The sequence below is a fragment of the Dromaius novaehollandiae genome, chromosome 6 (genome assembly GCF_036370855.1).
Source record: "Dromaius novaehollandiae isolate bDroNov1 chromosome 6, bDroNov1.hap1, whole genome shotgun sequence".
Classification (NCBI taxonomy): domain Eukaryota; kingdom Metazoa; phylum Chordata; class Aves; order Casuariiformes; family Dromaiidae; genus Dromaius; species Dromaius novaehollandiae.
The window spans coordinates 17,366,495-17,383,462 of record NC_088103.1 but is presented as its reverse complement, the minus strand read 5'-3'; the positions used below and the strand labels follow the sequence as shown (position 1 = coordinate 17,383,462).

Here is a 16,968-nt window from a genome sequence, read left to right as displayed (position 1 = left end):
CTTTAAAAAAAATTATCTCAATTTTGCATCTTAAGAAATCATCAAACCAAGTGTTGTTTGCTGAATTGTTCAAAGGGCTGATCGAAAGTGCACCACAGCTGATAGAAGTCTTTCCTTTGACTTCCAAGGCTTTCAGATAAAAACTTGAAATAGAGGTCCAGATTTAACTTCGTGTGCCTGAGCTGCTTGGATAAGGCAAAATACTGATAAACGCACTGCAGTGAATCAGTATACCTAGTTATGACTTTTTTGATACTGTCAGCTCACAGCACTGGGTACTGTTTACATGTCTCCGTTTTAAATATCACTTAACTAAATGTGATGAAATGGAAGCAAAACTTTACTTCAGAGGTGGCTATTGATATGAACAGAGCATCTCTTTGCTTTACTTTAATGTGAGAGGCAGGAGAAGGGTGCACCTTGTGCAAGAGGTTGCCCTCAACTGAGTTATTCGCCCAGGGGCAAGTGCAGCCAGGGGCGGGCATCTCCTCAGCTGCTCGCTGTTCGACCTGAGCCTTGTGCATCCAGTGCGGGACATCAAGAGGCCAGAGAGGGGTACGTCACCATGCCGGGAGAACCTTATTTACCAGATTCTGTGAAAACAGTGGCGATGAGCAAAACTGAGCACTCACGCCCACTTAGCCGCAGATGCCTCAACTCCTGGTTGACATCACATTAGTGTGGAAATAAGTATAAGACATTTCAACAAATACAGAGTAAGTAGAGCCTCCATACTGTGAAAGAAGTGCTGTCAGAGCACTGCTGATAGTCACTAAAAGTTTTCTTTTCTAGGATCATCACTGTGGTCATGATATGTTTCATGATCTAGAAAAAGTATGTAATTTCAAGAGGGAAAAGAGCTGCAATAAATTGACATATCACAGTTTAGGAGACCTTCTGCAGTTCTTTGTTTCACTTGCAGTTCATTCAGTCATACATCACTTCTTGCCCCTACAAAAAGTTGCTGCGCAGTGTTGTTGGGTTGTAACGGTGACAATTTCTTTTTCCCAGCACAACAAAAGGTAAAGTGAAATCTGTACAGAGCTTTTGTGATGCTTTTTTTCTAACATATAAACTAGATCTGAATTATCACCAAGTATATGTTCTCTGCTCCCCCCCCACCATGGTAGTTCAACGCAGTATTTTTATACTCATCATAATGAAGAAATGTTCGGTGTCTTCTGAGCAGCTGACAAACACGTCAACAAGCTTTACTGAAGTTCTGCCCTTTTGCCGTAGCAGCGCTCGCCCACTGCAATAGCCATAATGGCTGGAGTGGCAGCTTGCGGATTCCAAATATTAGAGATTGCAAAACGTTATTGTTGTTTATTATTTTAAGCCAAATTTGCTCGTCAGCTTTTAATGCTGTTCAGAGGGTGATTATCAATGCTGCTAATTAACACACGGTTTGCTTGTTCTTGTGGCTGCTAGCAGGGAGCTGTTTTATCCTTGCTATTAATGCGTTTTCCCTTTGGGAGCAAAGGCACTAAGGAAGAAAAACAGAATGACCTTTCACAGGATGTAGCGTAGCAGTGCAGGGTAGTAATGGTTTCTATTGTTAGAAAGATTTTAGCACAGGAATGCATGTAGGCAGTTCATTAAATATTCACAAACCTTGACAGATTTGGGGAGGGAGGAGGGAGGAATGGCGAGACAGCAGGAAAGAACTTTACAATGGTATTTTGTAGGAATGAGTGACTGACTGGCTCCCCATCGGCGAGACCAGCGATCTCCCTTGCGTGCATCCACTGGGTGAGAAAGGGAGCAGGGTCGGGCGAGGGGAGCAGAGCTTTCCGTGGCGCTCGCTCCCGTGGATGGGCTGCGTTCGCTCTGCCAGTCAGTGCCGGGAGGTGATCGCTGCGGGGTTTCCATCTGCAGCTCCCACCCCGGGTGATTTGGGAGAAATCTTAGTTATTTTCATTTCCTGGAGCCAATACAGAAACTTGCATCATGTTTTGGGTAGATAGTTTAGCCCTTGAGGCTATGTTGTTATTGTCTGGATGCTTCTCCAAAGGGCTTATGGTTTATGTAATCCTGGAGGTCTTTTCTTTTCCCACTCCATATGCTACTTTGACATGGGAAATCTGTCTGCCTTGTATCTCGCCCTTCTCTCTTTTCCTAACAGATTCTCCCATATTTTACTCCTGCCTCTTCCAAATGGACATAGTGATGTCTTCAGTTTTCTTGCTCTGCTTTTTATTCTTCTCTGTATTAGGATAGACCTGAGAATGTTTCCTTACCCTCGTTATAATCAGATAACTATTCTATTAATGTCTATTCTGAAAGAACCACGCTATTTTGATTCAGAGGTTGCTACATGTAATGATGGGCACATAGACCTTTCCAAACCATGTGTTACCCTAGAAATAGGTTTCCCTTACTTCCCCAGACCTGGGGTATAGCTGATAGCATTTCAAGGGGCTTATGGCTTTAAAGAGCTTGACCAATTGCAGTGAAGCACTGTTTCTCCTAATCATTCCCTTTTTTCCCTTTTTCCTGTTGACTGGACTTTAGAAAAATAGTTATCTTTTGTGTACATAGTTTGAAAGGCAATTCTGAATCTTTTTAAATGAGAGAGGCTGTGTAAATGTAAGAAAATTGCTGTTACAGACAAATGCCACATTTCATTTTTTAACGAAGTATTAAAATGAATTACAAATTTGCATTTCATTCTAGCCTAACTCATTATACTTGCAGCTGTTTGCATTGCTGCAGGAGGAAAAGAAAAGGACTTTAGACCTCAGCCCCTGATATCCCACCTCTGCGCCAATTAAAGCTTCTTTACAACAGTGTGATTATGAAAACCATATGCAAGGTTAAAAGCTCTGAATGTTTGGTTTTGAAACACTTCCCATTTGCATAAGAATTTTGCTGGATCCTAAACTACATATTAAGTTGTTGGAATCCTTGTTTCAAAAGACAGTGTTGAAGAAATGAATTTGAAGTGTTGGACATTTCCCCCAAGGTCATTAAACATCATATGGAAAGATTGCTCTTCCATTTATTTAACAAGGCGTGGAACAGGTATGCGACATGGTATTCAGAAAACAACGAAGGCCAACCAAGAAACGCAGGTTTTTTAGAACTCACTTCATTGAAGAAGCTGCTCTTTTCTTTTTTCACCCTCTCTCTGTTCAGCAGGATACACACAACTGAGGAAGGAAGGCCGCGTCTCTGCCTTGTATGTATGAACTCTACAGTCTTTGGTGTTAGAAGCGCTAGAGTGTCTGTGCTGCAGTGAGCCTCAGATATGACCTTAGACTCCTCCTCGTTGTTCTTATTTTTGAAAGCATTCCCACAAAGTCTCTGAAGAGCAGAAAGCATAAGAACTGGTAAAGGTTTGCAGCAACTGTGCTTAAAGGGCTCTGGTAAATACCAGTAGGTTAAATTGCTTATTTAGATTTTTAGATCCTCTTAAAAATATCCCAAATGAATGATGCTGGCATACAGCAGTGTAATTAAGTTGGGAAAGAGTAAGTCCAGCTGACATGCAACAGAGACCAGATTTGCTGCAAGGATTGGAGACTTAAACTAAGTCCCAGGCTGAACACTAGGCCTCAGCAAAGTGTGAACTATGGGACTACAAGTAATGCCATCTTTTAGCTATATAGTCACCCTTAGCTAGGAAAGGGGCTCCAAGTGCATTCACTCCAAGCATCCGGCATTGGGATACCACCCAATAATGCAACATAAATATAAATGAATTACAAAGTGTCTGACGTGTTTGGGTCTGCTATTCCATCAATGACAAGCAGTTTGAAATTCTCATAAAAAGGCTCGGTTCTTTCCAGTGCGAAGTGAGTGCTCTTTTAACATGGAACATGTGCAAACCCACGTGGGCCTTGGCAAGCCCCAGGCTGAGGAAGAACACAAGGAGAGTTATGGATTTATGTTAAAATCTAGGTGCCTCCCTGTCATGTGATTTAATGCAGGGAATGAGTGCTTTCTGTTTGCATGGAGAGTAAAAGTATTCTGAAGTATCATTTGCTTTTCCTTCCCACATCCAAATGCATCACATCTCCAGTTCCTTCATCTGCTCATTTTGTGATTTGTAAAGTAAAAAAGGCATTAGATTTTGTCAGGACTCTGAGCTCCTGCTGCTGAGAGCTTGTAATTGTGTTCACCTGTGTTGAGTCTATTTCTCTCAGTATTGATTCTATCATTTTGCTAGAGATACAGATGAGATAATACTGTATACTTTAAGCAAAATTACTTAGACTTCTATTTGAACAGAGTTCCTCAGTCATCTCCAATCTTTTCCACTGCTTTTCCCAAGTATTTTGGCAGCAATACTCTTGCTTGGTTTTCTAGCATCTTGGGCTTGGGTCACTGTTTCCAAACTTTGCTTCTTCTTCAGCAATGTCTCCTTTTACTTTCTTACCAAAAGTTCAGGTTTCTGTCCCCTCGCTGATTCTTAGTTAACTTCCACCCTGTTTTATTTTTTCACTAGTACCCGTGTATTGGTAATCAGTTTCCTTGCTATAATTCTTGAGTCAGCAAGAGACAGATGTGTCAGGTTTTAATGGAGGTTCTTTTGGGTTTAAGGGACATGAAGATTTATTTCACCTAATGCATGAAATTCAGGACTTCCTTGTATTATTTACCCCTTGTCCAAGAGATTATGTATCTCCAAGAGATATGTAACAAGGATGCTGCACAAGACTGGCAAATGCTTCAGTGTCCTCATCCACAAAAGAAAATAGGTGGTGGTTCTCTGCTGTCCCTGTTAGGAAGGCAAATGTCCTGTTCTACCTCCTACACCGTGCAAGAGGCAAGAGGAGGTGGTGCAGCCCTGCTTCTGCTTTTCTGTTGTTCGCCAGTCTTCACCAATCTTGATCATGCTCTTGGTTACTAGCTCCCTTTCTCACCTCCACGGTAGGTTTCATTTAATGCTCGTAATTTGACGAATACTTTGCACAACAAAAAAAGCAGCTGAAAACTTACTTTTTCCTTAGTGATTCTGAGCGTTCTCATGGTTGCTTAAACTGGCCTCTTTCCCCCTTGCGGATTTTATTATCGTCTCCCATGGTACTAAGTGAACCTCTTAACTCCCCATCACTTTCTCTCTGAAGTGACTGATACGCTTTTCATGCTGTAGAATCTGGTTTCATTTTCTTTTTTGCTTGGTTCAAATAACTTGTGATCACTGGCTACAGGTTTCTGATATACTTAAGAGGAAAAAAATATTCCTTTTGTGTCTTGTTGTCTTTTGTTCATTTTAGTGGCAAATAAATTGTTCCTAGTAACTGTGGTAGGAATACAATTAAGATGTTGAGCACCAGATAGAGACACTTAAATCTTTTAAAAGATTACCATGTGGTTTTGCCTAAGTTACAATGTGACTTGTCAGCTAAGATCAAGAGCAAATTTCCCATTTGTATATTACCGTGTGACTACTTTGGAGGATCTGCCAAAATAGACAAACTTGAGTTTACTGGCCTCTCTCTAGAGTGCTGGCAACAAAATATACAGCATAGGGAAACAGCTGTAAGGAGGTTAACTACGCCACCTGAAAGCCTTTTTTTGTGCAAGGTTGGCCCGTCTAGAAAAATCACTGATTCTTTATCTCCTTGAGGCACCCTCTGTGAATGTAATTTAAAGCTGACCCCCTCTCCATTCTCAGCTGTTTTTGAAATTACATCCCTGTATCACCTCTCTTTCAATGCAACATCAGTATGTGGATTTTTTGATCTTTTTTTTTTTTTTTGGGGGGGGGGGACCCAAATTGTTAAGGAGGAAGAGCTAAGAAAGCTGGGGAAAGGGGATGCTTTATTTTACATAACACTAGGATTACAGTGTCTAGCTCAGTATATGCCTATACTTCAGCTTCACTCAGTATGTGTCTAACTATTCTGTAGCGTTTGTGTAGCATTTGTTATCTGCAGATCTAAATAATTTTAGAATGGGGAATACAGGGCAGACAGCAGTGCAACGACTTGTTCAAAATTGTAGAGTGGGTGAGTGGTAGAGCCAAATTTCTTGCGTCCTGGCCCAAGCTGCCTTCTCCGATTCTTTTAGTATTAACTAGTGGGTGTGGAATTTTATTGCTGAAGAGTTGGGTAATTGTATACAACAACTGATTTCCTCCACAAAACTACAGATAGTTGTAAATTTTCAAGCTGCTTTATTTTTAAATGCTATCGTTATTCATTAATTCATTTAGCCACATGTGTCGGTGTTTCTCAGTAACTGCTCAGACAAGCACAAATACTCACCCAGAAGGACAATAAAATCATAAAAACACAAATAACACAGATAAGCTTCCAGTGGTGCTTTCAAGCTACCTAAACTGTCTTCCGAAAGTGTTTCCCCGCTTAGTCTCTGTAGTGGCTGAGCACTCTGCGGGGCTCAGCCTGTGTGCGAATTGGGCTGTAGAAGTAGCAGGATGGTTTCTGTTGGGATCAGGATGGGAAGTAGCTGTATTTGGTACCCCTTGGAGCACTGACTGATAGTGTAATAAACGCCTCTTGGAAATCTGAAGATGTCTCCCTGCAGGGATGGTGTCTGAGAAGGTCGGAGGCAAGGGGTATGGGACCTACAGTTAATCTAAAGAATAGACACAACTGTGTTTAAGTCTATCAAAATGTATGAATAAGGTGGAATTATCCAAATAAACTCGATTATAGTGGTTGTTCAAATACTCAGTATATTCATACTCTCAGTTTAAATTCTAATTCTCATTTTCATTGCAACTAGCATTACATCTGTTAGGGTAATTGGCAAGCAGTGTATCTGAAAACGGAATCGAAGCAACGTTCAGTTAGAAAAACCCCCCCAGAAACCTCCGCAGGCTGTGCCTGAGCAGGATGGGTGTTGGATATTCCGTATAGTTTACTAGTCAGCATCAGTGGGCAGCATGTGGCGTCCTGTTTTTCCTCAGCAGGGATGAGGAAAAATGCTGTATACCATGCCTCCAGCCCACATCCACCTTAGCCATGGAGGCAGCAAAAGGCAGAGCTTATCCCTAATTGTCCTTTACGGTTCATTTCACATTCATGGTCTTATAAGACATTTGGACCTTCAATTTAGTATCATGAACAAACACAGGAAAGGACAGAAATAGCTTCCTTGCACTAACAACCCAGTCTTTACATAGCTCAAATGGATTTATTCAGGTCAGAAATCAAAGGCAGTTTCATTTCGGCAGCTGGCAGAGTAACTATTGAAGTTAAAAACCTTTAGAGGCACCTTAAAAATCATACCTCTGTCTGAATATTTTACCTACAATGGTTGCGAGTGACAGCTAAGATCACTGTAACTGGAAGAATTAAGAATGCAGTATCTTCTTATTTCAGCTGTGTTTATGTGTTTGGCAGCCGTTTGCATATTGTCACTTTCATAGTTTTGCCTTCAGAATCACTGAAGCAGTGATCTTTGCCCTGTTTATATGGATCTTTCATGCAACAGGGGAAGAATGTGGGAGGGGGTGGGGGGATTTCAAGATCTGTTATTTTATCAATTGGCCATGAGAAGTAAGAGCAGATGTACTGAAATTGTTTAATTCATTTTTAAAAGAGAATAATTTTGTATGATCTTTCATTTTGATTTTGCTGAGGTCTGGGGGAAATGGGGGTAAGAATAAAGGGGAATCAGGAAATAAGCTTGTATTTAAACAAGTTCTTATTGGGTTCTTATTGTTGGACAGCCAAATAATTACGAAAAAGAATTGTGCTGTGACAGAAATTTTACTTTGTCTACTCCATTAAAGTTTATGCTATTGCACAATAGCATGGTATTTTTTTTTACTGCTATGATTTTTTTTTAAGAAGTTTACTTTGTATTTTCTGTCTAAAATATTTCAACATGTAATACCTTCCATAATACTTGTTTATAGTAAAGATAACATGGATGATAAAGATGGTGTCAAGTAATAAAAATACAAACTCAAGCAGTTCATATTTACAGAAAGAAATGGACTGCATAAAAATAAAAGAATTAGTTTTAGTGCAGGTCATTGTCAAGTGGCATAAAAACATATTTTTCATATCTATGTGGAAAAGTGGGTTAGCTTCTCGTATGTATGACATGCTGCCCAGGAGCCACTAAAAACATTGATTCTTTTTCCACATTGATGAAAGCAGCGTTTGACTGAAATCACCAAAGGCCTAAGAAGGTACAGAACATCCTCTGAGATGTAGTTCGTGATCTCAGCCACAAAGCAGGCTTTTATTCAAAGGGCTCAGTGTTTCCTATCATTATGAACAGGGCAGTCAGTAATTTTACTACAAATGCAGATACCAGTATTTTGATGGGGAGGGGATAACAGGGATAATGAGTGTCAACCAGTGTTTCCTGCTGTGTTAACAGCAGTGAATGAATGTATTACTTGCAATGACCAATTTTAATTTAAAAATACGTTAGAGTAACTTTTTTACCCTTTTTGATACCAATTCTAATTAGTAACTTCACTAATATATTTGGTTTTTATGTATTAATTCATTTTATTCTCTGTGCCACAGTATTCAAAAGCAGATAGGCGTCCTGGGCCTATGCTGGACAAAGTGATGGAGTCTAGTTTTTCAGGCCCTCCGTCTTTCCCCGAGGCCTTGTCTCCTGACAGAGGAACCCAGCCCATCAAGCAACACAGGTAAGCCGATGGCGCTCTGCTGAGAAGTGCGGCAGGCTGACCAGAAATGTCATTGGTTTGGCGATACGTATGGGAGATTATCGTGCATTGTGATTGGGAGATATTCAGGACTATATGGTACTAACAGAGCATCAGCCTATTCATTAAGCAGATGTCCAAGCGTTTTCTTAGCTGCAGACATAAAAAGCATTAACAATGCTGCTCACTGGCTTTATCTACATTTTATAAAAGTCCTAGAGGAAGCATTAAAAAACAGCATCAAAACTGTAGACACAGACCAATGAATGTAACAAGTGGAGTCTGAGAAACCATTAAAAGCAAGATTTTGCTTAGTGACGCTAATGACTTCTGTCTCCTCAGACTGACAGGGCTGCAAACTTCCAGCCTTTCTCACTGTTTCTTTAAACAGATAGCACTGGAAATGAATGATGATGTATTCATGAACATATGGTGACCTTTGAAAACTAGTTTTTAAAAAGTTTAGATGTGAGATGTTTCCAAGAGCAAAAAAAGAGGAAGATCACCTATCACTGGATGGCTTTTGGATTAGAATTCTGTTTATAGCCCTTTCATATGAAGAAGAGTGTAGACGCTTCATTAAGGTAATAGAAACCAAACTCATATATCAGAAGAACAATGTTGCTGGTGGAATAACAGTGAAAACATCTGGTCCAAAGCAGACTGACAGAGAAAAAATGCTGAGAAGAATAAGGTCAGAATTATAGCTAGATAGTCTAGAGGGAAAGACTTACTAATTAGAATCAAGGACTGTCTTTTAAGGCTACTAAAAATATGTCTGGGATTGCATGATGTTCCAGTCTGACTTCTGTAGTATTTGGTGTAAACTGTAAAATGGAGGGCATTTCCACTGCAGTACGCCAGTCAGCTACATATTCTTTCTCTTCTGAATGAGTGATTTGCTTAACCTACCAAGTGTGTTGTATGAGCTAGGAAGGGATATGTGTCCTATTTACGTTTACCTTATTTAAGCCTTTAATTTGGCATGAAAAAATAATGCCAACTGTTGTGTCAGATCCACTTCTTAGGGCCCTCATTCCACAGACTTTTCAATACATGCTTAATTACTTTGCTGAACATAGATGAACTATGGAACTGTTGCCTTGAATGCTTTCTGCCTGAAGTTGTGCAGGGATTTTTGTCTTAATTCAGTCAAAGGGGGAAATAAAAAAGTGACATTCACTTAACTTTAAAAATATGATTGCAGTATCCTTAGTCTGGATTGATTTAGGTGATATACCAAGACATTTTCTAAGCTTAAAATGTGGAAAGAGATTAAAGACTGAAAATATTGCTTCTGTTTATAAAGGTCACTTAAAATAAAAGTTGAATGAGTCTAGACGCCGTATTTTCCATAGGGAAATTACCGAAAAAGCCATACTGAATTTACAGTGAACTAATGCAGAATTCCAGAGTGCTCATTTTAACGCCTTTGCACACCAAAATCTCTCTGTACCAGAGGAAAAAAGAAATCAGTCTTTTTACTTGCAGATGGCAAGCAATGGACTGTATCAAGACTCTTTGCTTCAGAACTGTTTTGCTCTAAGATGTGGAATCACTGGCTTGATTTATAAAGAACCCCTTTTTTAGTTTTATAACTTATGATTTACTGTACCAGGCCTTTGTTTTATAAAACATACAATAGACTTCAACATGACAGTGATTTATAAGGCTTTTATTTATGTACCATGTGACAGATTCCTAAGTTACTCCATGTCTTTTTTTTCTAAATACTGTTCAAAATAAATTTGTGGGTTTTTGACTGATGGTTTTGCAAGGTCTCTTTTTCTCATCTCCATCTATGTAGAATTAGCTCTTGTTTCTCTATCTCTCACATGACTAAATGAGGAAACTTCTTTTCTTTATTAGTGCTAAACAGTCCTCCTTTTCATTTAGTTGAGGTCCTTTGTCCAAACTAAGCAGCAAGAGAGGCCTAAAGTTTTACTCAGTTAACCACTGCTTAAGAAGGCTACTTAAATAAAAATGGAGGAAATGTGGTTAATACTACGTATAATGTCTTCAGAACCTGGCATGAGCCTGGAAAAAACAGAGCGGCTCTGCGGGTTGCCTGTTTTATATTACTGTTACACTATATTGCCATTTTATTTCCGCTCACCATTGACATTATATGTTCCACAGTTAGAACTGTTTTCCCTACTGAAGTTTTCAAGGATGCTAGTGGAGGGATGATTATTTCCTAGAACCAGTAGCTGTCTGTTTCCAGTATATAAAACCAATATAACACTGGCCTGGCAGTAAGACTGCCAAGGTGGGAATTCATTTTGGATTGCTTGCAAGACAGGTGCCTTTCTAGTGGTATATACAAAAGATATGTGACTGACAGAGATCACCTAGTCATTTCACGCAGACTACTAGATAACAATTTTCTGTCTCTACAAACCTCACCTGCATGCAAAGAGTACTATACAGATGAAAGATTTGAATCTTACCCCTAAAATATTTCATCTGTATTATGCACTTTTATTACTGTATAAGAATTTTACATCAGTGCTTGTATATGTAAAACAGTTCTTAACTACTGTCAAAGCTGGAAAGTAACAAGTATATTTCCCGTAAAGCATAAAATATGCTCAAATAGGCACCTCAGACTGGCTGTTGGATTTGGTAAGAAGAAAACCCACAGTGTTTTCACTTTTAACAGATAGAAACAAATTATGATTTTGTTAATTATGGGACCGATTTGTGATCCCTTCAACTGGCAGTTTTCTTAGTAATTAGTCATACTCACTTTCATTCATTGATTCATTCATCATTGATTTTAGAGGGATTCATTTCAGAGAATACCATGATGAAAGCCAAATGCAGAGACTCTCAGCCTGAAGCAGTTGCATTATCTTACAAAAATGCCAAAATAGGATAAACTTACCCTAAACTTGAAAATGATCTGTGGTTGCATTTTTAATGAATTTTCAATTCCATAAAAATACAGTAAAATAATTTTTTGGTCTACTCATTATAATTGATTCAGTTTAAATTAAATGAAAGGGTAAACAAAAGTAATTCTGTAAATAAGGTTATTGATTTTAAAAGGACAAATGTTGATAAAGCAACTAAGGATGTGAAAGCAGAGGAAGCCTGAAAGTCATCAGGGAGAATTATCCCAAGGAAAGGGCATGGTTTTCTGGAGAAGTTTACTAGAAAGAATGGTTTAATGGAATGGGGTGTAGGGGAAGCAAAAAAAGACATATCACAGAGGACCATTTCCAGAAATCACCGTGATTTAAGGATTATGAGTGATGCTGAAAACAGTCAAATGTTCTTTAGCTACATAAATAGGAAGAGTACTATACAGGAAGAAGCAAAACTGATGGTGTGACAGAGATAATATGTGAAGCAGGCAGGACAGTTCTAAATGAATATATCTCATTTTTCAGTTAGGATGATGATTTGGGGACAAAGGTAGAATCGGTAATAGAATACATGGAAATAGACATTATTACAGTCAAGGTGAAGGTAAAATGTAGAGATTAATGTGCTAAAGTCAAGAGGGACTGGTTAATCTCCATCAGAGAAATCTGGAAGGAACTGGCTCATGGGCTCTTAGGTCTGGAAGCAAAATCCATCAAAATAGGAGCTGTACCATTGAATTAGAGAGTAGCAAATGTACCTGTATTTCAGGAGAGGAAATATTGATATCAGCAGCTGATGACCTACTAAGTTGAATTAGATACTACTCAAAACTTTAGGACAAATACAATGGGGAAGATGATCCTTTGGGTAGATATAAAAAAGGATAAAATGTATCCTGAGGTTTGCCAGCAGCAGTTCCTGCAACACTACATTGAAGGCTTTCTTTGGTAGAAGTGAGATAGACCAGAACTATACAACCTTAGTCAGTATTTGATTCCTCGTCATATGTGTAATTATGTGTTAAATGGGAGAAAGTAGGGAGAGGCAGAAGAACTACAGTGGATGTATAGACGTGGTTAGAAGGGACATAGTAAGAAGTTACGTTGAGAAGGTGAGCGCTGGGCCAAAGATATTCACTAATGGAGCTCTCTGAGACTTAGTCTTGGGAAAAATCTTGTTTCCATTCATGACTGGCACAAAAAGGAGGAACGTGCTGAAGAAATGAAGAAATGAGTTAAGATACAGTGTCAATACAGATCAGAATCCAGATATAATAAAGAATGAACTGAATAACTTTAAGGAGTAGAGTAACAGAGATGGATTGAAGCTCAGACGTACAAAATACAAGGTCATGCATTCGGGAACTAATAAAATTTTCTGCTCTAAGCTGAGAAACAAACAAGGAAGAACAGGCTCAGGATGTACTACTTGGTCAAAGGAAGCTACGTCTCAAGGTGATGCAAAAGATAAATAGGATAAGAAGTAGTATTAGTCAAGACATTTCCATTAGAAAGTCAGAAACATTAAAACTAGTTCATGAGACACTGGTGTAACTTAATTTGAATATAGCATGAGAATACACTAGTATTTTCTCATCTGTTAAAATGGGCTCATGATTAAAATGGGCTCAAATTGCCTTAACAAGATAATACAGTAATATGAGGAATGAATAGTTAGTGTTCCATAGAGAGGATTAGAGAGTCCGTCTTGTTTAGTGTAATAACATGAAGACTGAAAGAGTATATGAGTGCTGCTTATAAATACATCAGAGAGAAGCATGAGGAGAAATAAAAGACCTATTTAAAATGAAGGAATGTGGTGGCACAAGGACAAATAGATGTATACTGACCATAAACAAATTTGAACTGGAAATTAGGAGAAGGCTGAAGCCTCAAAGTATTGTGTGAAGTTAGAGTCTGCATCTTTCTAGTTTTAGGACAGGGAATTAAGACTGATCAGTGCACTAAGGGGAGTATAGGATGAGGTTATGTTAGATGGTCGAACTCAGTGACATTGAGATACCTTTGACTGCTCTGTTTTCTGTTCCTATTGCATATACCTAACCAGTGGAACTTGTATGATGACTTTATTCAGATGATATATTTAGTCCTGAGGCACTTGTGCAGAGCTGCAAAGTCCCTGATCAGCCCCAGTATATGCTATTTCTGAATATATGAATATGTGATGGAAACAACAATGCTTCTGTTTCAGAAATCAAAACATAGAATTGTAGATACATGCTGGGTGCTGGGAAGCTGCTCTGGCCTTTGCAAGTGGAGAAGAGAGTTGTGAAAAGAGCAGGCTGCCATCATAGTCCATCACCTAGACTGAGAATTTGACCAGCTGTAACAGTTCATAAACATGACCTAGGAAATATATGTCATCATGGAGCAGTAGATCAGATGTTTTCCGCAAATAATCTTTGGTCTCAGTGCATGTTTAGCTCTTACAAAGACATAGGAAGAAGTAGTATTTAAATGCTTGAAATGTAGGACACTACAAAGAAACAAGAAGGAAGCACTGTTAAGTTCTCAGTTCTCTTGTACTACAGCTTTTTGGCATAATAATCTGTGTATAATCATAGTGTTATTTTAATCACATACAACTTTGTTGGAGTCCCAAGGACATTGTTAACTTTCTGCTTTGGGGGAGCCTTCTATAATATAGGCTCTCGTAGAGACTGATTCATTGTGTGTCATCTCATATTTGTAAACAGTCTGACAAAAGGCTTTCGTGGTACAGTATTACACTGTCACATGGTATTTATCGAGATGTGCTTGTGTTCAGAGATAAAACAGATCCTTTATTAAAAAAACTGAAAATTGGTTGTAAGTCTGAGTAGTTGATTTGTATACATCTTAGCAGTAGATTGTCTAATTTACCTAGCCTAAAAATGCTGCTCCTAAAGAATATCAGAAGACAGTGCCTGTCTGGCACCTTGCTCTGTTAAGGCATGTGTTTACACTTACTGTCTTGTAGGGGCAAAGATCATGGCTTTGAGCCTTAGACAGTAATGTGTGCATCCTGTTATCAGTAGATAATATAGTACATAATCTAGTTCATCTTTCTGTGTAGTTTTTACAGGTATAGAACCAGCGTATTTCCAACTAATTTTAGAACTTTTCTTCCTCAGCTTTGCATCTTTCTCTTCCTGAATTATAATCGTGTATCTTAGCCTGGCAGAGTTCTTTTTTAAAAGCAAGCAAAATGGCAAGCTTATGGATGAAGGCAGCCTTGCACTAACAGAGAAATGCTTGCATTTAATACAAGATGTACAAAGCTTGAGCTGTTAAAAATGACAGAAGAGAGCAACTTGGCAATAGTCCATTGTTTGTAGCATCTTTCTCTTGGATATTGAGAGCGTCCTGGCACGGGACATGAGTGGAATGTAGAAAACCTGTGGGGGCAGGGACATGGCATACAAAGGGCAACAAGGAGGAGGGTGGATGGGAAAGCAAAGTAGGGTAACAGTGCTGTCATCAGAAAGGAAACTGTAACTGGAGAGGCATGAAAAAGGGGAAAAGAGTTAATAAAATAAAGGTATACACACAACCATGGTTATAAGCAATATTTCTTTAGCTGCATTATGTTTATTCAACAACAAAGAGAAGGGAAGGAGTCAGGTTCTTGCAGTTTTGTAGAAGGGAAAATTATGATTGCCCAGGAATTTCATCACATATAAGGCCTATTTTTGTTCTTTTGTGTTTTTAATACACGTAGTCGTCTCACCTCACCCTCCAAAAGAAAATTTCTACAGAAACTTACTGTGGTATATAGGCTTCTATATGTAAATTTTTACATGACAATGAATGAAGCAATCCCAGGGCCACAGTTTTTCTTCAATCTTTGTAAAGCATTTTGTGATCCATTTTGCTTGTTGTGATGGTTTTTCTCATATCTGAAATCAATTACTTGCTGTAGAAGTAGGACGTTTGACGTTCTAATGCTTTCCAAGGAATCTCTATAGCCATATTAATTTTGCTGCTTCTGACTCAGTGTGCCAGATAAATGTTAGCCATTTAAAAAGCTATACAACTGTATACAAATGCTTGTATCATGTGTTACATGCTTAGTTGCCTGATGCAATAAATTACCCTTTGATCCCATCGAAAGTGTTAACAGGAAGAACGCAATTTAAGTCTTAATGCTTTTCATGTTTCTGTTAGCAAAGGTATTTCTGAATGAGTTCATCCATAATGAGATGTATAATCAGTTCTGTTTGGTAGCAAGCTAAAAAGAGGTACAGGATGATTCCCAGAGTTATTCTAATTCAGTGATGCATCTTTTCATGAACAAATTCAGCTGCACTGGGAGTTGTGCGTGTGCCTTGAGAAGAGAATATGCCACCTGCTGAGAAAGACTTTGTTTTTACTTAGTTACTCAACCTAGAGAAAATGTTCACACAAAACTGTGTAAGAATGAATTGGAAGTTCTTCACTAACATTAGAGATAGTTGCAATATTTCTTTCAAACTATTTTTCATTTCTTCATCAGAACTACATTTCTCCATAGTTTATGAATTACTTGTGAAGCAGTTCAAACATACTCTGATTTTTGTTATTCATGTCAGTCAATATCAATTAATAGATTTTAAAGATATATCTGCTCTAGCTTTCCTTAGTGGCCTGTCTTACTGAACACCTCAGTTACATGGGCTCGTTTCTTTTACCCAGTGAGACTGGAGTGTATGGGTAAGAAACCATAATGAAAGCTGAAGAAGCATAAATCGCCTAAAATCTGAAAAGCATTGTTTGCCTTGGAGAGAGGAACACTTCAAGAGAGAAACAGAGTTGGCGAGCCTGAGAGGGCCTATATTAACACTTCTGGAGGAAGAATATGCAGATATTCATAGCGCAGTTTGACAATTTTGTGGAAATGGAAAAATTTATTGTGCTGGAGTCACTTTTTCAAGTTCTAGCAAATTCTTACTATCTTTATTTTTGGTGCTTCAAGAAAGCAACTACAGTATACTTGCTGTAAAAATCTGTAAAAATTTTCCTGGCATTTGTTAGTGAATTTGCCTTGTCCATGCCCACCTGTAATTTTTGTTCATTTTTACCTACTTTTTACTGTCAGAAATGTTAGAAGCATAACACCACATTAGCAACAGTTTAGTCATTTAAGCTCTGCCAGTGCTGGAGTTAGTGTCATTGCAGCATAATATTAGCACACCGCAGCTCACTTGAGTGTAACCAGCTCCTGCATCGTTAGCAGTAAAGCTGTAGCAACATGAGTTTCAGTGCAAGCTGAGGAAGCGCAGCTGGGGCGTTTATATGAGTCTTTGCTGCTGTTTATAGCACTTAGCTCAGGTGTACCTGTATGCATTGCAATTACATCTATTATAAGTGCAGAACTTATGTGAATTTGCATGTGCGCGTTTGCAGATGGAAGACCATGTGCACTCGTCCAACAGGGGAGAAACACAAGAGCATCAAACCAACCACAATTAAACAATACCTTTCTAGTTTCAAATATTTTTAGTCAGTCCAAAG

The 16,968-nt window shown here is 38.7% G+C and overlaps 1 protein-coding gene across 3 annotated transcripts in view; it reads left to right on the top strand.

Moving 5' to 3' along the window:
* NRG3 (neuregulin 3) overlaps positions 1 to 16,968 on the top strand; it is a 456,623-nt gene that overhangs the window by 428,324 nt on the left and 11,331 nt on the right. For all 3 annotated transcript variants that reach the window (XM_064513775.1, XM_064513776.1, XM_064513777.1), the window contains one exon: positions 8,460 to 8,587. In XM_064513775.1, coding sequence (XP_064369845.1) covers positions 8,460 to 8,587 — 128 coding nt within the window. The remainder of the gene's footprint in view (positions 1 to 8,459; positions 8,588 to 16,968) is intronic.